General features: G+C 53.4%; 2 protein-coding genes across 7 annotated transcripts in view; one reads left to right on the forward strand and one right to left on the reverse strand.

Moving 5' to 3' along the window:
* MRPL27 (mitochondrial ribosomal protein L27) overlaps nt 1–24146 on the forward strand; it is a 464439-nt gene that overhangs the window by 156376 nt on the left and 283917 nt on the right. The window contains exon 1 of one of the 6 annotated variants that reach the window (XM_050765110.1): nt 5385–5394. The exons of 4 other annotated variants lie outside the window; for them this stretch is intronic. The gene's annotated coding sequence lies outside the window, so the exon portion shown is untranslated. Of the gene's footprint in view, nt 1–5384; nt 5395–11767; nt 11778–24146 lie in introns of those variants that run through there. One more of the 6 variants, XM_050765121.1, reaches the window with a different exon arrangement.
* ABCC3 (ATP binding cassette subfamily C member 3) overlaps nt 1–24146 on the reverse strand; it is a 57578-nt gene that overhangs the window by 11343 nt on the left and 22089 nt on the right. Inside the window, exons 3-26 of the mRNA XM_050765038.1 lie at nt 23740–23865; nt 23384–23521; nt 22363–22488; nt 22070–22131; nt 21198–21329; nt 19442–19633; nt 16705–16882; nt 16451–16612; nt 15311–15403; nt 12805–13008; nt 12553–12699; nt 12045–12132; nt 11638–11704; nt 11291–11417; nt 11029–11205; nt 7361–7528; nt 6840–7026; nt 5158–5272; nt 4859–5003; nt 4544–4751; nt 4046–4356; nt 2387–2586; nt 2111–2237; nt 503–604 (exon numbers count right to left, since the gene is read on the reverse strand). Coding sequence (XP_050620995.1) covers nt 503–604; nt 2111–2237; nt 2387–2586; nt 4046–4356; nt 4544–4751; nt 4859–5003; nt 5158–5272; nt 6840–7026; nt 7361–7528; nt 11029–11205; nt 11291–11417; nt 11638–11704; nt 12045–12132; nt 12553–12699; nt 12805–13008; nt 15311–15403; nt 16451–16612; nt 16705–16882; nt 19442–19633; nt 21198–21329; nt 22070–22131; nt 22363–22488; nt 23384–23521; nt 23740–23865 — 3582 coding nt within the window. The remainder of the gene's footprint in view (nt 1–502; nt 605–2110; nt 2238–2386; nt 2587–4045; nt 4357–4543; nt 4752–4858; nt 5004–5157; nt 5273–6839; nt 7027–7360; nt 7529–11028; nt 11206–11290; nt 11418–11637; nt 11705–12044; nt 12133–12552; nt 12700–12804; nt 13009–15310; nt 15404–16450; nt 16613–16704; nt 16883–19441; nt 19634–21197; nt 21330–22069; nt 22132–22362; nt 22489–23383; nt 23522–23739; nt 23866–24146) is intronic.

Consider the following 24146-nt stretch of genomic DNA (forward strand, 5'->3'; position numbering starts at 1 on the left):
CTGGAACCCCTAGTAGGGGACAACTCCTTTTCCCCAACAAAGGGCATGCTGCCCCACCTCCACTTTGCCCAGGCTGGTCTGTTTGGCTGGAATGCTCACCTTCCCACTGCCCACCCCACCATCTTACCTAGTCTATCAAGGCCTGTCCATCCTTCTCATCTAAGCTCATCTGCCCTGGTCACCCTAGCCGAAGGATCTCCCTCATCTGCCCACTCCGGGTGCACCACACCAGAGCTCTGGTCATCCATTGCAAAGCCCTGCAATAGGTCTTACCCCTCCCACCAAATCAGAATCACCTGAGGGCAAACACCATCTTGCTCAACTCTGATCTCTCTGCACCTCCTAGCACAGAGCGGTGGTTGATGCTCAGTAAGGAGTGAATGGATAAATGAATGAAGAGTCGCATACACAGCTGGCCCTGAGGTTTAGGGAGGGAGGGCCACCAAGCTTTCTTCCCCAGCTACTTCAGATTCCCCCGTCCCAGGCTCATCCCAGTACCCACCTCTGTCTCTGTCTTGGAGTACTCCTTGACCCTCTCCACAGCCACGATGTTAGACTCCAAATCTGACATCATTCGTATCATCCAATTCAGAGCAAATGTCACCTGGCCAAAGAGACCGGGTTATAGGTGTGGTGATCTCCCCTCCCCACCACAATGGCTTTGGGAGGAGTTCAGACTCCTGGATCATGTGCCCATCAATGGGATCCTAGCCCATGGATGACAGTGCAGAATTAACCAAGGACCACCTTGTCTGCTGTTTCTCAAACTTTAATATGTATAAGACTTCCCAGAGAATCTTGTTAAAATGCAACGCCGGATTCCGTAGTCTGAGGTGGGACTTGGGACCTGAGATTCTTCATTTCTAACAAGCTCCCAGAGAACGCTGATGCAACTGGCTCATGGACCACACTTTGCGTACCAAGGAGTCTTGATCAAAATGCAGAGTCCTGAGCCCCATCCTAGGTCTACTGAATCAAAATGTACATTTTAACAAGTTGATTCATATGCACACTGACGCTTGTGAAAACTGACCTTTCTGGATTGCTTTTTGTTTGCCAGCGCGTTCAAGATTTGAGCCACCTGAGGTATTAACAATGTGATCTGCTTTGCAAAAATTCCATTTGCATTTAGGTGACTCTTTGACAGTACAAGCTGGCATCAGGATGACCTGCCTGACCTGCAACCCAGGCTTCAGTCACCTCGTCTGTGTACTTTCTCTGCAAGCATGTGAATGTGAGGGGTATGCCAGCCCTCCACTGTCCTGACCTGTCACATGAGCCTACAACTTGCCCAGAGACAAGACAAATTCTGTTTGTCCTTTGGGGCTAAGCTCCAAGATCATTTCTACAACACCCCAAAGCAAGAAAACTCCTCTGCACTTTTTTTTTTTTTTTCTCTTGAGATGGAGTCTCGCTCTGTCACCCAGGCTGGAGTACAGTGGCATGATCTTGGCTCACTGCAACCTCTGCCTCCCAGGTTCAAGCGATTCTCCTGCCTCAGCCTCCCGAGTAGCTGGGATTACAGATGCCTGCCACCATGGCTGGCTAATTTTTGTATTTAAGTAAAGATGAAGTTTCACCATGTTGGCCAGGCTGGTCTGGAACTCGTGGCCTCAGGTGATCCACCCATCTCAGCCTCCCAAAGTGCTGGGATTACAGGTGTGAGCCACTGCGGCCAGTCCCCCTTCTGGGCTTTTAAAATCTTTTGTTCCTCCAGCCACAAAGACCTGCTTAGCCTGAAGCACGATGGCCTGCTGCCGGGGGTCTCTCCAGCTGGCGTGTGAGGTGTCAGGCAAGGTCGATGGCTGAGCAGGAGGGAGATGTGGGGTTTGAGGACAGAGATTATTCAAAAGAATTATTTCTGAATATGAGAACATGGGCTTCTTGGGGAAGAAAAGCAGGAACATCCAGCTGTTGTGTGTGGTTATAAACTTGTCAACTCAGTGATTTTTTTTTCTTTTTTCTTTTTTTTTTCTCACACAGTCCCTGAGAGCAGACCCTGTGGCTGGTGCCCATACTGAGCAGGGAGGGGCACTCGGGAGATGCCTGGAACACCTGTGTGGTATCTGTCCCACTGGTGGCCCTGCCATGGAGTCCAGGTCATTCATACCTGCAAGGAGTAGGACACGGAAAGGCCCACCAGCCCCGGGTTCAGGCTGCTCCTCCCAATGACAGCAAATAGTGCAGCAAAGAGCACCACACAGTTCCCCACAAACTCCACTCCGACGCTCAGCCACCTGTGAGGGATCAGATGAGGAGGAAATGGGGCAGGGGCAGGGAGGGGCCAGTTTTCTGCTTAGAGGAAAGGAGGGACAAGGACGCTGAACACCAGAGAGCCTGCTGGGAATTCCTGGAGGAGCAGGGAGTGAGGGAGGCGGCTTCTGACCGGTTGGAGATGATGTAGGGGTAGCAGCTTTTCTGGTTGGCATCCACCTTAGTATCACTGATGGCCTCAAAGTCCCGGCTGCGGTTGTAGGCCCGGATGACACTGGCACCAGTCACTGTCTCCGAAAAGTGGGAGTAGATAGGTGAGCGGCTGACTGATTCCAGCCGTTTCAGTTGCCGTGATGTGGCTACATAGAAGCGCTGATGGAGGGAGAAGGAGTTTGGGGTCAGGGCCATGGAATCCCCAACTCAGTCCTGCCTGTCTCTGAACTCATCCATTTTCAGATGAGTCCTCCCAGCCAGCCTCACTCCCACCACGAGACATCACTGTCTTCCCCCACTTCCAAGGACCCAAGACTTGCGGCCTTGATGTGTCATTCATGCCTTCCCTCTGACTGTCTCTGCTTCAACCCCACAACAACACTGCTCTGCCTCCAGTTTCCATCCTCTCCTCCGTGGCCTATAGTCCTGTATATCGAGGACTATACAGGATCTCTATCTGATCCTCCCCTAGCCCAGCACAGAGCACAGCCTACAGCATGGTCGCTGTACCCAGGTGTTGAGCATCTGTCCCCGGCAACTGACTAATTCATTACAGAACAGGAGTTCAGTGTCTGCAAAGGCCTTTTACAGTAGCTGTATCACCTCATCTATGTTAAACACATGCATACATGTATGTTTAGATATGTGTAAAAGGAAGGAAAGGATAACGTGTCCCAAACTGTTGACAATGTTTCATCAAAAAAACACAGCCAACAGGAAGGCCAGGCATGGTGGCTCCCACCTGTAATCCCAACACTTCGTGAGGCTGAGGCGGGCGGATTCACTTGAGGTCAGGAGTTCAAGACTAGCCTGGCCAACATAAAAAACTCCATCGCTACTAAAACTACAAAAATTTGGGGCCGGGCGCGGTGGCTCAAGCCTGTAATCCCAGCACTTTGGGAGGCCGAAATGGGTGCATCACGAGGTCAGGAGATCGAGACCATCCTGGCTAACATGGTGAAACCCCGTGTCTACTAAAAAATACAAAAAACTAGCCGGACGAGGTGGCGGGCGCCTGTAGTCCCAGCTACTCGGGAGGCTAAGGCAGGAGAACGGCGTGAACCCGGGAGGTGGAGCTTGCAGTGAGCTGAGATCCGGCCACTGCACTCCAGCCTGGGCCACAGAGGGAGACTCCGTCTCAAAAAAAAAAAAAAAAAAAAAAAATTTGCTGGGCGTGGTGGTGCGTGCCTGTAATCCCAGCTACTTGGGAGGCTGAAACAGGAGAATTGCTTGAACCCGGGAGGCAGAGGTTGCAGTGAGCCAAGATTGTGCAGCTGCACTCCAGCCTGAGCGACAGAGCGAGACTCCATCTCAAAAAAAAAAAAAAAGCCAACAGGAAAGTCCCAGTGCCAGCTACAATGTATAACTATTTCATTTTATTCTCTCACCAACTCCATGAGGAAGGTCTATGAGTCATTCTATTTTACAGGTGAGGCAAATTAGTTTCAAAGAGGTTAAGTAATAGCTCCCCTAACATAAATGTTAAGCAATGACTGCCCCTAACAAAACCCTGTAATGCTGGTGGCCTGAAGGGTCCCAACCCTGTTGCCCCTGCCCATGTGGATGCCCCGCCCCACACCAGCACCACACCCACACTGGAATCACGCCCACCCCACACCTGCACCAAAGTGTAGAGCACAGCCAAGGGCAGGATGACCACAGTAAAGAGCGGCGTGCTGGCCACGATGACCACAAGAGTGGAGATGGCATTGAAGAAGGAATTGAGCAGCATAAGGATGACAGGGGCCAGAAGTTCATCAATGATGTAGATGTCCTTGGAGAAGCGGTTCAGGATGCGGCCTGAGGGTGTGGTGTCAAAGAAGGACTGTGGCGAGCGTATCTTGTTGTGCAGCAGTGCCTGGTGCAACACACGGGCAGCCTGGATGCCACCCGCTGCCATGGCCATGGCTGACAGCATCACTAGGAGCCCTGTTGGAGAAGGCAGAGGGCACTGGCTCACCTAGACTATTGAGCGGGCACAAAGGGGCAGAATCAGAGACATGGGTTGACCAGAGTGGGTTAGGGGGGCTTGGATGCAAGGGCATGGTTTGGTGCGCCTGGCAGCCCAGAGAAGAAGGGATATTGGAGCCCCTTCTGGACACCCCCGCAGGCTCACCTTGCAGAATTCCTAAGGTGGCATAGACGCCCAGCCTCAGGGAAGTGCTGTTCTGTCTATTGTCCACCATGGCATCATTCGTCCAGGCACTGAGCCACACATTGGCTCCAATGGCAGCCGCACTTTGGCCCACATACAGGAGACAAATGGCCAGTGTGGTACAGAGCCCCACAGCCTTGGCATAATCCCGGAACACACTCAGCTCCACCTATAGGGAGCAGCCATGGCAGTCAGGGACAGGAGACTCCATAAACCCTGGGGCTGCTGGGGCCTGCCTGTCCATCCCCTCCAGCCACTCTTGCCCCACCGACTCACAGTGCCAATCTCTGCTTTCTCCTTCTGGGTCAGTACCCCATGTGCCTTCGCCTCTGTCACCCGCACCTTCTCTGATGGACCCAGGCGCCTCCGGGGTGTAGGCTGACCCTGTCCCTCCCCATCCGATGACAGGGCACTCAGCTGTCTGTGGAGGCAGCTGGTCAGGCCCAGGGAGGGGGCCTCAGGCACCCCCCAGGACAGAGGCTGGGAGTGTCAGGGAGAAACCTGTACCCCACCTGGCAGGGCTTGGGGAGCCCCGATACAGCCTCCTGGAGGGCTGGGGGCTCTCGGGAGCTCACCTCATAAACTGCTTCTGGACCGCATAGGTGACTGGATCACTGTCTGTCAGATCCGTGTGGTTGCTGAGTGTGTCTTCAATCAGCAGTGCCTCATTATCCTCCGCACCTTCCAGCGCTGCAGTGGGGTTGGAGGAAGGAGAGAGTTCAGCTAGTTCTCCCTGCAAGCCCCTGGCATCTCCCATTCCCCACTCTAATGAAAGGGGCTCAATGGACAAGCATGAAAATAAAATGAGGGGGATTGAAAGGGCAACAAGAAAGACTTGGGTTAGGCAACAAGAAAAACTTCTCTTCACAAATTATGAAGAAAGGGACTCAAATACAAGGGTTAGGAACTTGGGCTCTGGAGTCAGACTGGCCGAGCTTAAAACCCACGTCCTTGGCTGGGTGTGGTGGTTCACGCCTCTAATCCCAGCACTTGAGGAGGCTGAGGCAGGCAGCTCACGAGGTCAGGAGATTCAGACCAGCCTGGCCAACATGGTGAAACCCCGTCTCTACTAAAATTACAAAAATTAGCCGGGTGTGGTGGTGGGTGCCTGTAATCCCAGCTACTTAGGAAGCTGAGGCAGGAGAATGGCGTGAACCCAGGAGGCAAAGGTTGCAGTGAACCAAGATCGTACCACTGCACTCCAGCCTGGGCAACAGAGTGGAAAAAAAAAAAAAAAAAAAAAGGAAAAAAAAAAAATCTGCATGACTGTAGGCTGTAGGCTTAAAAGAAAATGTGTCTAGTGTGTGAGCAAGAGGCACAGCACTTGGTAAATGCTCAAGGCACGTTGGCTGTACATATACCCATGTGCAAGAAAGCCCAGGAAAGGTCTGTGAGCCAATCCAGAATTGGGGGCTGCGGAACTAGGTCTGGGCAACAAGGAGCCAGGGGCATGTTGTGAGCCAGAGACTTCAACAAGCTTCCTGAGGACTGTAATTTTTTTTGTTAGCTCACTGCTATATCTTAGTGTCTGGAACAGTGCCTGGATATAGTGATTGTCCAATAAATTTTGGTTGATAAATAAATGGCTGTGCCAAGCACTTGCAGACTTGCCAAACTATTTATCCATGAAGCAGCCTTGCTACACAAGCTGGGCCTGGGCCCTCCTATGCTTTCAACAGATGGAAAACAGGCTCTGAGATCGGGCAAGGTGGCTCACACCTGTAATCCCAGCACTTTGAGAGGCCAAGGCGGGCAGATCATGAGGTCAAGAAATCAAGACCATCCTGGCCAACATGGTGAAACCCTGCCTCTATTAAAAATACAAAAGTTTAGCCAGGTGTGGTGGCGCATGCCTGTAGTCCCAGCTACTCGGGAGCCTGAGGCAGGAGAATCACTTGAACCTGGGAGGCAGAGGTTGCAGTGAGCTGAGATTGCGCCACTGCACTTCAGCCTGGGTGACAGAGTGAGACTCCGTCTCAAAAAAATAAAAGAAAAAGAAAAGAAAAAGAAAAAGAAAGAAAGAAAACAGGCTTTGAGACCGGAGCTGAGGATCTGAGTTCCCACAGTTAGGGTGGAGGAGGCAGTGGGACTCGACTATGTCTAGTCTACTTTCCCTCTGGTGACTGTCACACACATGGCCCAAGTTTCCCAGAACCTGCCTGGCACGACACTAGGCCAGTCTAGACACACTCAGAGACCCCAGACAGAAGGGATGCTGGGAAGGCACAGGAATCAGAGAGCCCAGGACAGCAGATACCGATCCAGCTGTCCTCCAGGTGCTGGTCCTCATCGGGGGCGTAGTTGTGGAGAAAGTTGGCAAAGGAGCCATTGCGCTGCAGCAGGGCTGGGTAGGGGCCCATCTCAGACACCTGTCCATCAGCTAGCACGATGATGAAGTCTGTCTGGGGCAGGAAGCTAATGCCGTGCGTCACCAGCACTCGCGTCTGGGGAGAAGGCAGCAGGCTGTCACCCCTACCACCCTCGCACACATCCCCAGCACAGGCACGGAGCCACAGAGTGAGTGTGAGGTGTGCCCATGTGCCAGGGAGCTTGGACAAGCACATGGGTGACTCACCCTGTGCTCGCCACAGGCTGCTGAGAACCTCGCAGGTGGGGGAGCTGTCCCCACAGGTTTCTCCTGATGCCCAACCCACATACCCACTTCTCGCACCTCACCCCGACACCTCCAGGTCGCATCCAAACCCCTCAGCGTCTCACCAGCTCTCTCTTCGGGCCTCAGATCTCACCTTAGCCCCCTTAGCCTCCGGCAGGCCTCACCTTGCCTGCCAGCACACCTTCTGGCCCGATGACGTGGTCAAAGATGTGCTTGGCCACATGAGAGTCCACCGCGGACAGTGGGTCATCCAGCAAGAAAATATCGGCATCACTGTACACAGCTCGAGCCAGACTGACCCGCTGCCGCTGGCCCCCAGACAGGTTAATGCCCTGGAGGGAGGCGGGGGGTGGGAAAAATGGGGTCAGACAGGCACAGGGAGACAATGGCCTGTGCACTGTTATTTGGGATGGCAGATTTTTTTGTTTGTTGCTTGTTTTCTGAGATGGAGTCTCACTCTGTCGCCCAGGCTGGAGTGCAGTGGTGTGATCACGGCTCACTGCAACCTCTGCCTCTCGAGTTTGAGCAATTCTTACGCCTCAGCCTCCCGAGTAGCTAGGATTGATTGCAGGACCACCATGCCTGGCTACTGACTAAAATGTTTTATTTTTTATAGAGACAGAATCTCCGTATGTTGCTCAGGCTAGCCTCGAGCTCCTGAGCTCAAGCAATCGGCCCACCTCAGCCTCCCAAAGTAAAGTGCTGGGATTACAGGTGTGAGCCACTGTGCCTGGCCAGAACAGCAGACTTCTGAATCTGTATTTCACATGGGGCCTAGTCTGTCCCTGCAATGTGTGAGGGACAGAGGTAAAGGGTAAGTCCTCCTGGGGTAGGTGAGGCCATTCTGCTCCATCGGTCACCATCCTGACCAGCTTGGTGTTCTGCCCAACCCATCTATGGATGAATGGACACCCAAATGTGTGTGTGTATGTGTGTGTGTGTGTGTGTGTGTGTATATACATATATATATATATATATATATAATGAAATATCATTCAGTCTTACTTGGAGAGAAATTCTGACACATGCTACAACATGGCTATGCCTTGAGGACATTATGCTAAGTGAAATAAGCCCGCCACCAAAAGACAAATGCTGGATGATTCCACTTACGTGAAGTACCTAGGTGATATGGTTGAAATATTTGTTCCTTCCAAAGTTCATGTTGAAACTTAGCCCCCAGTGTGGCAGGATTGAGGGGAAGCGTTTACCAGGTGATTAGGTCATGAAAACAGAGCCCTCATGAATGGTTGATCCATTATGGATTAATAGGTTGATGTGTGAATGGGTTACTGGGGGAATGGGACTGGTGGCTTTATAAGAAAGGAAGAGAAACCTGAGGCCGAGCGTGGTGGCTCATGCCTGTAATCCCAGCAATTTGGGAGGCTGAGGTGGGTGGATCATTTGAAGTCAGGAGTGCGAGACCAGCATGGACAACATGGTGAAACCCGTCTCTACTAAAAATACAAAAATTAATCGGGCTGTAGTTGCACGCACCTGTAATCCCAGCTATTCGGGGGGCTAAGGCAGGAGAATTGTTTGAACCCGGGAGGCGGAGGTTGCAGTGAGCCAAGATCATGCTCTGCACTCCAGTCTACAGTCTGGGCAACAGAGTGAGGCCTTGTCTCAAAAAAAAAAAAAAAAAAAAAAAGAAAGAAAGGAAGGAAGAGAGACCTGAGCTAGCATGCTTGGTCCCCTTGCCATGGGATGCTCTGTGTGGCCTTGGGACTCTGCAGACGCCCCGCTAACAAGAGGCCCTCTCCAGAGGCAGCCCCTGGACCGTGGACTCCTCAGTCTCCATAACTGCACAAAATACATTTCTTTTCTTTATAAATTACCTAGTTTCAGGCATTCTCTTATAAGCAATAGAAAATGGACTAAGATACTAAATAGTCAAATTCCTAGAAGAGAAAATAGAATGGTGGTTACTGGGGCTAGAGGCAGTGGGGAATGAGGAGTTGCCTAGTAGATGCAGTTTTAGTTTTGCAAGATGAAAGGGTTCTGGAGATTGGTTGCACAGCAATGTAAATATACTTAACACTGTTGAACTGCACGCTGAAAAATGATTACTTTTTTTTTTTTTTCCTGAGACAGAGTCTCGCTCTGTCACCCCGGCTTGAATGCAGTGATACAATCAATCTCAGTTCACTGCAACCTCTGCCTCCTGGGCTTATGCAATTCTCCTGCCTCAGCCTCCTGAGTAGCTGGGACTACAGGCACGTGCCATCACACTTGGCTAATTTTTTTGTATTTCTAGTAGAGATAGGGTTTTATCATGTTAGCCAGGCTGGCCTTGAACTCCTGACCTCAAATGATACACCCGCCTCAGCCTCCCAGAGTACTGGGAGCCACCATGCCTGGCAAGATGATATATTTTATGTTATGTGTGTTTTACCACAGTTAAAAATAATTAAAAAGCAAAGTCCCAAACTTTCCCCAATGTTCCACGTTTTTTAGAGTAAAGGCCAAAATCTTAACTAAGGTAATCAGGGTTCTGCCTCTCCTTATCTTTTCCTCCATTTCCCAACCCCCAGTCATGCCAGAGAACTCCAAGATCCCACATAGGGTTCCGTGGCCCCAGACAGAGCTTCCTGGCTCCTGACGAGGCTCACTCGGTCTCTTTGTTAAAGAGTTCTCTGATTCTCAGTGAGGATTTCCTAAGCTACCTCAATAATTTAACCCTGCGGGCATTCCTGTATTCCTTCCCTGCTTTATTTTTCCCACTGAGCATTTATCTGACATATTATATATTGTACTTACTTATCTTTCTTATTATCTCTTCCTGCCACAAGAATGTGAGCTATATGAAGGTAGAGATTTTAGCCTGGTATTTTAGTATTCACTACTGTATACTATTCCCCAGAATAGAGTGGGTGCTTTATAAGTATATGGTGAATGAATGAATAGATAAATGATAAGCAACTCATCCTCAGTTGTTAAAATTGAGCTCAAAAGTGATGCTCAAGGCTGGGCGTGGTGTTCATACCTGTAATTCCAGTACTTTGAGAGGCTGAGGCAGGGGAATCACTTGAAGCCAGGAGTTCAAGACCAGACCGGCCATCATGGCAAAACCCCGTCTCTACTAAAAATACAATAATTAGCCAAGTGTGGGGGTGCACACCTGTAATCCCAGCTACTCGGGTGGCTGAGACATGAGAATTGCTTGAACCCGGGAGGTGGAGGTTGCAGTGAGCCATGATCGCACCACTGCACTCCAGCCTGGGTGACAGAGCAAGGCTCTGTCTAGAAAAAAAAAAGTGATGCTCAGCCAGGTGCAGCAGCTGATGCCTGTAATCCCAGTACTCTGGCAGGCCAAGGTGGAAGGATCTCCTGAGCCCAGGAGTTCAAGGCCAGCCTGGGCGACATGGCAAGATGCTGTCTCTAAAAAAAAAAAAATTAAAATTTAGCTGGGTATGGTGGCATGTGCCTGTGGTCCCAGCTACTCGGGAGGCTGAGGCTAAAGGATCGCTGGAGCCCAGGAGTTCCAAGCTGCAGCGTGCCATGATCTCACCACAGCACTCCATCCTGGGTAACAGAGTGAGGCCTTATCTCAGAAAGGAAAAAAAAAGTGATGCTCTTCCTTATGTAGGCTCCCTGCTGTGCCCTCTCTGTACCCTGCACAGGCCTTCAGCCTGGCTCCTAGAATATTCAGTAGCCCCTACTTGTTCACTAAACAGATTTGCTAATAGATCTGTTTCCTCAGTGCCTGGCACAGAGTTGAGTATAACGTTACACCAGTGTGTGAATGAAGGGATGAATATATGGACCTGGGCTAGGTTGAGGCAGGCAGCTCTGTGGACTAGCCCCTTAGGGATAGAAGAAGACTCCGTACCTTCTCTCCAATCTCTGTCTGGTCCCCACCAGGCAGCATCTCCAGGTCAGCTAGCAAGGCACAGGCCTCCAGAGCCTGCTGGTAGCGCTTGGGGTTCAGGGCTTGGCCGAAAAGCACGTTTTCCTGAAGAGTGCAGTTCTGGATCCATGCCTGCTGGGGCACGTAGGCCACAGAGCCCTGGCCACAGGAGAAATTTACCTCGGGGCTTGCCCAAGGCCTGGCTGAGCCCCACACCCTGCCCAGGAACCCCTGCCTCTCTCACCTTCATGTGCACTTTGCCTTCTAGCTTCTCCATCTCTCCCAGCAGGGCAGACACCAGGGAGGACTTCCCACAGCCCACAGGCCCCACCACGGCCACCAGTGCCCCTTTCGGGACCTGGATGTCTAGGCTGGGGGCAAGGACCCCAGGAGTCCAGTTAGAGGCAGGGATCAGGATTTTGGTCTCCAACCCTCCACCTGGAGAACCAAGCCCTCCTCCCTTCCAGACACCACCCTCGCAAGCTGAAGCTCTTCCTGCATTCTTGGTCAAAGGCTTTGCAGGGTGCTGCTATTGATCTGAACTTCCGGCCCACTGTGGGCAGCTGGGAAGGTAGTGGGAGAAGCTGGTACCTGTGCAGGGTGGGGGGCAGGTCCTGGGCCCAGGTGAAGGTGCCACTGTGTATGGTGATGGCATAGCCTGAGAGGACCAAGGTGGGCAGGGTCAGGCAGGGAGCCCAAGGGATGGGGTAGCCGGCAGGGAGGCTGGGGGGCAGGGGAAAGGAGGACAGGGGATGAGCCTGGGCCATGGGGAAGGGATCCTTGGGAGAAGGGAGGAAGAAAGGGATGTGGGGAGCCCTGTGGGGAAGGGCAGAGGAGAGCAGAGAACCCAGAAAAGGGAGAAGGAGGTCACAGAGTCAAAGCAGATGTGAAGAGAGGAAGAAGAAAAGGGGTCAGGAGAGAACAATGGAAAAGCTTGAAACAGAGGTTTTTCTGGGGTTAGGACTGAGGCAGGCAGCCCAGGCAGGGGCTCTCTAGACCTGGGGAGATGGTCTTTCTTTCCACACACTGGGGGTCCAGTTCATCTTGAGTCAGGAATTGCTGGATCCGTTTCAGAGACACACTGGCCTGCAGGAGGATGTGAGTCAGCCCTAGAGATTGTACTTTCGCAACCCCCAACCCCTACCCGCACCCTGTCCCCAGCGTCCTGGGCTAGGCAGGACCCCCTGAGGGCCCAGACGCTAGCACTGGCGTCCCTCCCACGACTGAGTCTTCCACGGCTCCCACTGCCCGAAGAGAAAGTCCAGGCTGGTAACAGGAGGCTATCTACAGAACTCAGGTTTCTAGAGACCTGACCTGACCACCTGTGACTCCAATTGACCCCTGACCTTAATGACCTCGTTCAACCTTGAATAGCTCTTCATAATGCTAGCGACCTTCCCTGAATCCAGCAACTCCCCCTGATTATCCCTTGCCCTAAATGACCCTTCCCTGACCCCAACAACCTGTTCCAACTCCAGAAGAGCCCCCAGCCCTCCCCAGGGTTACCTGAGTCAGGTTGCTGATTAACTGGGGCAGCATGTTGAGGGGAAGTCTTAAGATATCAAACAAGGACACAGACACGAAGGCCTTCTCGGCGTCCAGCACATTGTTTGGGTCCACATACACGTACACCCAGAGAGTGATTAGGGTCACCTGAGCAGCACGGGGGTGGTGTCAGGGTGGAGTCCACTGAGCCCCGGCCATGCCTGGGCACCTAGAACCCTGGAGGCAGGGGCCCAGCCCAGTGCCGAGCCTCACCAGGAAGGGGGTACACATCCAGGTGAAGGTGGATATGGCGTGGAGGTAGGCCGCCGTGCGCAGCAGCTGGAGCTCACCCTGCCTGATGCCCTCCACCTGCTTCAGGAAGCTGGGTTCCCAGGCGTACAGCTTCAGCACCTTGATGCCATTCAGGATCTCACTCATCAGCTTGATGCGCGAGTCCTTCAATTTCATTTGCTTTACCTGTGCGGGCAGAAAGAGTGGCAGTGGCACACCTGCTCCCTCTCCTGACCTCCTGCCCACAGGGTCCTACCTTCCGTCCAATCTTATCCATTGCAGCCATTCCACGCTGCCCACTATGCCTTCTCACACCTCCTTGCTGGGCCTGTGCTGTGCCTTGGCCTGGAATGCATGGCCACTGCCTCCCCGTGTCCTCTGCCTGACGAGATCCAGCTCCACCCTCAGTGCCACTGCACTGGCCTCCCCAGGCAGCATCCTCTGTCCCCTGCCCTGGGTTGCTTCTCCTACTTCTTCTTTTTCTTCTTCTTCTTATTGCTATTACTGTTTATTTTAGAGATGGCGTCTCACTGTGTTGCCCAGGCTGGACTGCAGCGGTACTATCATAGCTCACTGCAGCCTCAAACTTCTGGGCTCCTTTGATCCTCCTCTCTCAGCTTCCTGAGTAGCTGGAACTACAGGCATGAACCACCATGCCCAGCTAATTTTTAAATTTTTTTGTAGAGACAAGGTCTCACTATGTTGCCCATGCTGGTTTCAAACTTCTGGCCTCATGTGATCCTCCCACCTTGGCCTCCCCAAGTGCTGGGATTACAGGTGTGAGCCACCACACCTGGTCCCCTTCCCTAGGTTTCTAAAGCACATTGCACTTTCCTTTTGTTCCATAACCATTCCTTTACATATGTTTCTTTAATCAGACTGTGAACTTCCTGAGGGGATGGGCTGTTTATTTCTCTTTGTTCTCCGAGACCTTAGCCCAAGGTGTGGCACACCAGATTAATGTATTCATTCAACCCCCATTTATGGAGTGCCTACTATGTGCCAGGCCATGGGCTACATGTGGAATTTGTCACAGTGAATTCAGACAAGGCCCCTGCCATCATACAGCTGATGGTCCGATGGGGGAGGCATACAATAAGCAATGGTCTGAGTAAATGCTTAATTATTAATCATTATGTGTGTTCTGATGGGAAATCACAGGATCCTGTAAGAAAGTAATGAGGTGGTGGCAGGGAAACTACCTTAGACTGAGACTGGGCAGTCAGGGTGGGCCTCTGGAGGAAGTTACTTTTTTTTTTTTGAGATGGAGGTTCGCTCTCGTTGCCCAGGCTGGAGTGCAATGGCACGATCTAGGCTCACTGCAACCTCCGCCTCCCGGGTTCAAGGGATTCTCCTGCCTCAGACTCCAGAGTAGCTGGGATTACAGGCATGTGCCACCACACCCAGCTAATTTTGTATTTTTAGTAGAAACAGGATTTCTCCATGTTGGTCTGGCTGGTCTCAATCTCCCAACCTCAGGTGATCCACCTGTCTCGGCCCCCCAAAGCTCTGGGATTACAGGCATGAGTCACTGTGCCCAGCCGAGGAAGTGACTTTAATGACGAAAGGTAAGGGAAGGAAAGGAGTTAGGCAGGCAAGGAGGGGGATGACAAGCATTCCAGGCAGAGGGAACAGTATACGTGGTGGCCCCTAGAGGTACCCTGAGCTTGGTGCTGTGGAGAAAAGAAAGAAGGCCAGACTGGCTGGAACGTGGCCATTCCCCAGGGGGTGAGGACTTGCAAGGTAAGTAGAAGCCTGCTGGGTATTCTTAGGGAGTCTGTCATTTTTCCTATGGGCAGTGGGAAGCTACTAGACTTCAATAGGCCAGGTAGGATGGCTCATACCTGTAATCCCAGCACTTTGGGAGGTTAAGATTAACGGATCACCTGAGGTCAGGAGTTTCAGACCAGCCTGGCCAACATGGTGAAACCCCATCTCTACTAAAAAAAAAAAAAAAAAAATGAGCCGGGTGGCATGTGCCTGTAGTCCCAGCTACTAGGGAGGCTGAGGCGGGAGGATCACTTGAACCCGGGAGGCAGAGGTTGCAGTGAGCCGAGATCATGCCACTGCATTCCAGCCTGGGTGACCAAGAGAGACTCTGTCTCAAAAAAAAGACAAAATATACTTTAATAAATGTTTGCAAATAGTGGACTGAGTGACTGGCTATTCATGATTAGCACAGTGCAGTGGGAAAACTCATCATCAGACCAGGATACTCAGGTTCAAGTCCCAGCCCTGCCTGATTCTGGACTGCCATTATTTCTCTAAGCGTTGGTTCTTCTGCTACAAAATGAGAATGTCAGTAAAACCCTCTGAGGGTTGTGAGGGAAGAGCAAGCTATGGTTTCTGCAAGTGGCTAGTAGCCATCCATACTCAGGAAGCAAGGTAGCTGGGAGGCCCCAAGGTTAGTGGACATCTTCCCCCAGGGAAGGTGCCCCAGGCCAGCCAGGTGCCCCAGGCAGGAGGATGCACCCCGGACAGCACCTACCTGGAAGGCACGCATCTTCACAGCCACAGCTCCGTTGAGTGGAATCAGTAAGACCATGAGAGCAACTCCAGCCAGGACAGAGGGACCTAGGTTCTGAGGAGACACCGGTGGATAGATGAGACACATAGGGACAGATTACCAAAGTCTACAGAGAGAACCCAACAGACAAACAGAGGCCTGTTGACTTGAAATGTGTAGATGGGCAGGAAGCAGAAGATGGCGGTTGGCCAAACAGAAATTCAGAATGACCACAACATTTGTAGAAGCAGCCAGCCATTAGAGAACGACGACAGGGATAGACAGTAGACATAGAAGGGTGTCCAGACACACAGAAGGCAAATATAGACGATGACAGCCAGAGTCACACCCACCTCCCTCCAAGTCTTTCTTTCCTCCCTGGCTTCTGCGGGAAGGATAGTAACAGATGTTGGGAAGATTCCGTTGCAGACATCAGCATCCTCGAAGTCCTATTCTTCCATCCCCACCAATGCCTAGGGAAGCTCTTGTGTCAATTCTTTTTTTTGGGGACAGAGTCTTGCTCTGTCACCCAGGCTAGAGTGCAGTGGCATGATCTCAGCTCACTGCAACCTCTGCCTCCCGGGTTCAAGCGATTCTCCAGCCTCAGCCTCCTGAGTAGCTGTGACTACAGGCACCCACCACCGCATCTGGCTAATTTTTGTATTTTTAGTAGAGACGGGGTTTCACCATCCTGGCCAGGCTGGTCTTAAACTCCTGACCTTGTGATCCACCTGTCTTGGCCTCCCAAAATGCTGGGATTACAGGCATGAGCCACCGTGCCTGGCCAGCTCTTGTGTCAATTCTATATCCCCTCTGCTAACCCAGAGTAACCCTCTTTCTTTCTTTTTTTGTTTTTTTTTGTTTGTTTGTTTGTTTGTTTTCTTTCTTTTTAGATGCAAGGTCTTGCTATGTTGCCCAGGCTGGAGTGCGGTGGCTATTCGCAGGCACAATCGTGGCGCACTGCAGCCAGAACTCTTGGGCTCAAGTGATCCTCCTGCCTCAGCCGTCTGAGTAGCTGGGCCTACAAGCATGTGCCATGCGCCCAGTTCCAGAATAATCTTCTCTTGCCACTTCGGCAGCAAGGTCAGAGGAAGTGGGCAGAGGTCAGGGTTGGAGAGTTACCTGCCAGAGGAAGTAGATCGCCAGGATGATCTGCAGGGGTGCTGACCACAGCAGGTTGAGGAAGGGGGCAAGGTCCATGAAGCGCTGGGCATCCACTGACATGAGGTTGACAATTTCCCCCACGGTGGACGCACGTTTGACTGAATTGGTGATAACCAGAGCCTGCAGGTAGACAGTAGATGGGTGGACTTGGCTGCGAGCCTCTTGCAAGCTGCCCAGGGCCAGCCTCTCCCCTGGGTCTTGCTCCAGCTGACCTTCCTATAGATGACACCTATGATCCCAGTACGAAACTTCAGCCCAGTCACGAAGATGCACTGGTAATACTGTTGTAATATCAGCGACTGCATCATGGAACACAGGAACATCAGCCCAGCCACCAGGAAGCCCCACCAGGAGGGGGCCGTGGGGTTGGAGATAAACCTGATCAGGACGCTGTGGGGAGGAGAGAGGGGTGAGGTGAGCAGTGCTCCCCCCATGGCTGCTCCCTCCTCTGCTGCCCTTTGCTCTTACCCACAGTCTCCACTGCACCCCCGGCCTCTGAAACCTCCACCCCCTCCAACCCCTTGGGCCAGGGAGGGCCAACCCAGTACTGCCTCAAGACCATGACGTCCTAGCTCCACTCTGCCTTCGCCTCCTTCTCTATCCACCAGGGACTCTGCTGCACACCCTATCTATCACGCTCTCACCACCAGCCTCACCTGCCTGCCTTCTTACCTCCTGACATATGGCGGGAAGAAATGCCACGTTTCCATTGATTGGACTTCCCTGCTCCTTCTCCTAGGCTGCTGGGGGCTCTAGATTCTGCCATATGACCACAAATACTCTCACCGCACAAATCCACCTTTCCAACCTCAGTGGCCCCCAGCACTGCCTAGGGACCTTCTCTGGGTCCCTAATCTGCCCCCGATCTTGGGGCCTTCTTCACCTCTCTTCTCTTCCCTTCAGGCCTGTCCCAGCCTCCCACCCCTCTCAGCAACTACCTGCCTTCTTGCTTAGCCACCCATTGAGGACTCCCTGCCACTCACAAACTCCTTGCCACCCATGAACTGCCCTCCAGTGGCTTGTCCTCCTTTTTCTGGTGCTCAGGCTGTCGGAGGATGTCCCTGCCCTCGAGCCCTGGCCTTTCTCTGCCTCCTTAGGAACTTGCTGTGCTGTTGCCCCCTCTGCCACTGAGCTTCATCCTGGCCACCTCTGCTGGAAGCTCTACACTTTCACCTATTGACATGACCAAGTCTCTTCATCGTTGGGACACTCTCCTGTCGACCCCATGGAGCCCTCCAGCCATAATCATAGCCAGGCCTCCCCTTCTGTGATAGCTTGAGTTGTGTCTTCCAAAAAGATATGTTCAGCTCCCAACCCTTGGTATCTGTGAAGGTGGCCTCATTTGGTGAGGAGGTCATATTGGAGTAGAGTGGGCCCCAGTGGCCCCAGACCAGTGCCCAGTGACTGGTGTCTCTCTTTCTCTCTCTCTCTTTCTTTTTTTTTTTTTTTTTGAAACAGGGTCTCTCTCTGTCACCTAGACTTGAGTGCAGTGGCGCCATCACAGCTCATGGCAGCCTCAGCCTCTCAGGCTCAAGCAGTCTTCCCACCTCAGCCTCTTGAGTAGCTAGGACTGACTCTAGGCGTTTGCCACCAGGCCTGGCTAATATTTTAACTTTTTGTTTTTTGTAAAGACAGGGTCTTGCTATGTTGCTCAGGCTGGTCTCAAACTCTTAGACTCAAGAGTCTGACTTCCAGCTAGCTGGCCCAACGTGACCAGACTCCATCCACCACCTTGCCCCATGCCCAGCTTCCTCCTCTCACTGAGCCCATCATCTCAGCAGAAGATCCATCATCCTCCAGTTACCCCGGCCAGCACCCAGGTTGCCTGGCACTCCTCTGTCTCTCTGGCACACACGCCCATCTCCCGAATAGCTCCTGAATGCTTGTCTCATTCCTGGCCTGGACTCCATCTGACCGGGTTGGCCCGCTTCCATCCAGCCACCCTGCCCTACATCCCCCACACTCCTGGCAGGAGATCCTTGAAGCCAGATGCCCCTCCCTGGCTCAGATCTTTCAAGGATATCCTTAGCTCTCCCTCTCTCTGTTTTCCTGCCCCTCCCTCTCGTTGCCATTTCCTCTGCCACTCAGAAACACCTGAGTCATGCTGTTTCAGGGCTTTGTGACTAAGCTGAGGCTGAACTTTCTCCTATTTCTTCACCTACTTGTCTCTCCAAATTTTTTTGATCTCCCGAGCCAGTGGGCGCTCCCTGCTCCATCCCAGGCTGGCTTCTTTGCCCCTCTGGGGGTTTTCCAGACACCTGAGAACACTTCCGCCCCCCACTGAATTCTAATTGATTTAGACGCTGGTTTCTCCCATAAGACCTCAGGACCCTGTCTTACTGACCTCAGATCCCTAGCATCAAGCACCATTCTGGTACCCTGGAGGTTCAATAAGTGTTTGCTGAACAAATTAATGCATGCACGGAGGGGCAAGGAGGTGGGGACTCAGCTCCCTGCAGCTCTCCTTCCCACCTTCTCATTTGAGAGCTCATTCTAGTCCAAGCCACTCCCGAGACAGATGTTAAAGCCTAATGGTGAGGACAGAGCACCGCAGTTGGAGCTCAGAGTCCTAGACTCAGACCCGATTCCTTCTTTGCTGTGTGCCCTTGGCCAAGTCAGTTCACCTCTCTGAGTTCCTGCTTTCTCATCTGTGACATGGGAACGGGGCAATTCCTCATAGGATTGTTGGGAAGGTTTAAAGACCCAATGCTTGTTAACGTACGCACCAGGGTGCCTGGCACATAGGATATGCACAGCAATTCTAAGTTGAATGTGAGTGAGGAAACAAGTCAGGCAATGCCTCTTGCCAAGGGTCATATGGAAAGTGGAGCTAGCCTCCCTGGTTCCTGGTCTGGGGTTCTTTTCACTGTACGTTGTTCCTTCCTCTGGGCCAGCCAGCCAGCCCTGCTGCCCAGGGTAGGGCTGTAGTGAGCCGGAGGGTGGACAGACCTGAGCAGCTGCGGATTAATGAAGGACAGCAGGTCCTGGATCAGCTTGAAGCAGGCGCTGATGAGGAAACTGGAGCCGAAGGTGGCCAGCAGGGCCCGCAGGAAAGAGGGCTTCCGGGGCCTGGGCTGGGCACCCAGCAGCACCTCGTCCTCGCTGGAGGCGTTTTTCCCAGGTGCTGCTGCAGCCTTGTGTCTGGTCCGGGGAGGAAGAAGCAGTGGGTTAGGAATGGGGACAGGGGCTCCAGGAAGCCAAGGGCTAGGCTGGGTTGGCTAGGAGTGAGGAGGAGGAGGGAGCTGTTTTCTTGGCTCTCAGAGCTGGGAGGGGGATAGACAGCATAAGAATTGCACAAGTGACTCTGTCCTCAGCTGCCAGAGAGCATCTGAAGGGGTGGCCAGACTGCTACCACAAGGGCTCTAAAACCCAGCTATCCTCCTGCGTCTGGCCCTCTCCCTGCCTCCCCAGTGCTGGCTCCAGGGAGAATGCCAAGAGGGAAGGGGAGATAAGATCGAGGATGGCTGGTGGCACAGCCACCGGGCAGCTGAACAGGAAGTGGGTGGAGTGGCATGGAGGGACTGAGAGGGGGTGCAGCAGGCAGACTGGGGGCCCATAGGTCTTCCTGGAGGCTCCAAGCTATGAAAACCAGGATACTGCTAACCACGCCCAGGCCCAGTTTCCTCCAACAGCTGGTGACAACCAGAAGCTCCAGGCTGAGCAAACATTGAACTCCTAGGCCTGGATTGTGGATGGGAGGAGGGAGGGTTCAATCCTGGGGTCAGAATTGGGTGGGGAAGGATGATGCTGAGCCCCAGCTCTCTTGATGAGGCAGTTGGCCAGAGACAGGTTTGTGGTCCTTGATAGGAGGCTGCCAGTGGGAAGACCCCTCAGGGGAAGATCATTTCATTCAGCCCCTGCCTCCAGACAGGAGGAGGCAGAATTCGGCAGGGGTATGCTGGCTCCTGACCCTGGAATCAGCCCTTTCAGTCAGTCAAGGTAGTGCAGTGATACGAGGAGGACCTCTGGGGCCAACCAGCTCCATGTGGATTCCACCTCTGTCACCATCAACCTGGGGACCCTGGGAGGTCCTCTGTTACATTTCTGTGCTTCAGTGTCTCCATCTGTTTCTGTTGTTGTTGAGATAAGGTCTCACTCTATTGCCCAGACTGGAGTACAGTGGCACAATCTCAGCTCACTGCAGCCTTGACCTCTCGGGCTCAAATGATCCTCCCACCTCAGCCTCTCAAGTCGCTGGGATTACAGGTGCATGCCACCATGCCCGGCTCATTTTGTTTACTTTTTGTAGAGACCAGGTCTCACTATATTGCCCAGGCTTATCTTGAACTCCTGGACTCAAGCAATTCTCCTGCCTTGGCATCCCAAAGTGTTGGGATTACAGGTGTGGGCCATCACGCCCAGCCCCATTGTCCCCATATGTAACACAGGGACACTAGAACCTACTCTTTAGGGCTGTTGAAAAATTAAGTGAGTTCATTTATATGCTTAGGATGGGACCTGGGATGGAGTAGGTGTTCCAAACTGCCAGCCATTCTCCTGCCCCCACCAGAGCTGGGAGAACTAGCCCCTTCCAGGCCTAAGCTTCCCATAGAATGGTCCTGAGGCTGTCAAGAAATCACCTGGTCCTGCTCTGCTCCCCACCCCAGGAATGCCACCCTCCCAGGTCTACCAGCATCATCTGCAGGAGACCTGGGGTAAGCGAAGGGGCTGGGTGGTGGGGCTGCGGGCAGGGGGAGGGCCTCACCTTGCCGTCTGCTTTTCCTGCTTCCTCCATGCCTCCAGCAGCTGCTGCACCACCATCTGGGATCTGTCCTCCTCCTTCAGGGACCAGAGGTCCTTCTCCTCCAGGGGATGCCGGTAGCCATAGATGGCCATCCTGCGGAGAGGTGAAGCCCGTAGGCAGCCCCGCAGAGGGTCAGGGTTTAGCAGCCTGGAGCCAAAGGCCAGTGTCTCCAGGGCCCCAGGGTCTCCAGAAGGGAGGGTCTCCCTCAGGCACTGTGACCATGAAAGGTGTCTCCTTCATTTCCTCAGCGAACAGGCTGGAGGTCACTGGCTGTCCCTCCTAAGTTCCTACCACTATCCCCTTCTCCTCCTCCTCCCCAGGTGCCCCATCTCTTCTCCACCGCAGGCCCTGGTGATGGAATCCACTCTGGCTGGGGCCCTGGGTGAGGACAAGGCCTGGGAGATTCGGCCCCAGCCTCGGGTGCTTCCTCAGTGCTGTGGGGTTAATGAGCAGTCACCCAGGTCACAGACACAATTATCCTGCTCAAGCCGCTCTGAGGGGCAGCCAAGGAGATGGCAGGCTGCAAGTTTATCACAAACAGAAGAGCTCAGAACTAATGATAGTCTTCTTCTAGCCTCCTGGGCCTGTCCCCGCAGCCTGCCAGATGCAGAGCTGGCCTGTAGCCTGGGGGTGGCGCTGGGCCAGGCCAGGCCTCTGCATTCGGCCGCCCTCCCAGACCACTTCCCCACCCTCATCTGACCCGTGCCCACTGCAGTGGGGGGTGGGGTAGGTGGCCAGCCAGGTCCCTAAACTGCTGGCCTGCTCACCTTCCTCCATCTCACCTGCCATCCCTCCCCTCCCTCTGGCCCGGGCTGGTGCAAGAGCCAACTCACTTTGTGAACCACCAGAAAAACAGGCGGGAGAGAAAGCCAGCGCTGGTCTCGGGGTAGGGGTTCTAGAAGGCGAGAGAATAGGATGGGGGAATCAGGAGTGCCCACCACCCTCTCAAAGCAGAGTAGGGAAATGGAGGGGACCCTTGTTCCTTCCTGCTCCAAGCCCCAGTTTACAGATTGTGGAGATGACCTCTCTCCCACTTTGAAAGGAGCTAGAGGGGTTTGGGGCTGCTGGTCAGAGCTGGGCTGAAGACTGAGCTGTGGAGCCCCCGCACCCTCCATGGCAGACTCACAGGGTCGACATTCTTTGCGGAGAAAAATGGAGGTTTCTCCCTGAAGCAGGCCAAGATGAGGGCACACAGTACCAGGGCAAAGTGGATGTAGAAAGTGGTGAAGCGGAAGGGGTCTGAGATCTCGCCCTGGGTGGGAGAGTGGAGCGGCGTCAGAAGCATTGGAAAAGCCTGGGCCTGCAGCTCCTGCCCTGCAGAGTCCCTTGGGGCATCAGGCTTCTCTGGGGCAGAAGGCAGTACCTGGGGGCCTCCAGGTCCCCACTCAGAGGACTCTGAGAGATGGGGAAGGATCACAAGGGGGCTCTGGTTCAGCGAGGACCAGGTGTGTCACCTGTGCCAGATGTGGTGCCAGCACCTTACCTACATGACCTTGTCTAACTGGGACACCAGCCTACAGGCAGGACAGCCCATGATGCCCTTTCTGCAATTAAGGAAATGAGGCTCCAAAGGTTTCAGCGACCTGCCCGAGTCCACACGGGGAGCAATTGGGTTGTTCAGGGCCTATGTTCTTAGCTACTCTCCTTGCCTGCTTCCCGCTGAGATGGAGAAATGGGAGGCACTAGGTTGGCCTGCAGTGTTCCATCCCACCAGCCCAACATCACAGCCACTGAAGATCAAGAGGAAGGCCAGGAACTGAAGGAGGCGGGAAGAAAGGAAGGGAACGTGCTAATGGGACCTCTAGGTAAACCAGAACTCTTCACACGTGTCTGCACACATGTGTTCATTACAGGGACACTGACTGACACCCACGTCAGACATTGCACTTGCTGGGTGGGTGCTGTGGAACAGCCCCCTACCCTCACATGACGGTCCAACAGTGGTGGCATCTTTGCTCATTCCTGTGTTACACTGGTGCCCCTCCTCAGCCTGCTTCCAGGTAGAAATGCAGCAAGTGGAGAACAACACAATTGTGTTTGTACTTGAAGCCTCCGGGAGGGACCTGGGATCCAGCAGTGACTTTGAACGCTGAGGTCACCCTCCTATCAGGGCTAAACCTGGCAGGTTCCCCTCTCCCCGACCTTACCTCTGCCTTGGCTGAAAGGATCTTGGAGCGGAAGGGGATGATGTCGCAGACCACACACAGGAACCAGAAGATAATGAGGACCCCCGAAGACTGTACGCCCCGCAGCCGCTCATACTGTATCAGCAGGGTGGCCAGCAGCTGTGCAGGGAGGGCAGGGAGGCCCGGGCAGAACACACACATCTGGACCTGCCTCCATTTCTCCCCATCCCACATGACCAGAAGTTTCTGGGACCACCCCCTTCTTCTTCCCACTCCCAACGTGTCCAGCCCTCTCTTCAGAGCCCACAGTTTCCTTATCACAGTCCACAACCCACTGGAGACCTCCCCCATCCACTTTCCCAGGGCCCCACACTGACCATGGTGATCCCCACCACCAGGGGGGTGATGAAGAAAACAGGGGCAGGGGCCCGGCCATGGACCAGGCCATGAAAGGAGTAAAAAAGGTCCGCCCAGGAGACGCACCACAGCAGGACGCCCAGGACCTGTGAAGAGAGCACAGATTGGAATCCTCATCCCCAGAGGCAAGGACAGTCCTCACTGGGAAGGGGTCTTTTTACTTGAAGCCGCCAGAATCTACTAGACCTGCCTGGGACTGGCACTGAGGTCCGGGAATGGAGCTGGCCAGAAGCTTGTTTGGGGTGGGGAGAGCGTTGCTGAACTTGCTTAAACTTTCCCAAGTGAGGAATATGTCAGCTGGCTGTATATATTCTCAGTTGTCACATTCCCATGGCCCCAAGCAGGTCAGGTGAGACTGGGTAACCTA

This window comes from Macaca thibetana, chromosome 16, assembly GCF_024542745.1.
Source record: "Macaca thibetana thibetana isolate TM-01 chromosome 16, ASM2454274v1, whole genome shotgun sequence".
In the NCBI taxonomy this organism is placed as follows: Eukaryota; Metazoa; Chordata; class Mammalia; order Primates; family Cercopithecidae; genus Macaca; species Macaca thibetana.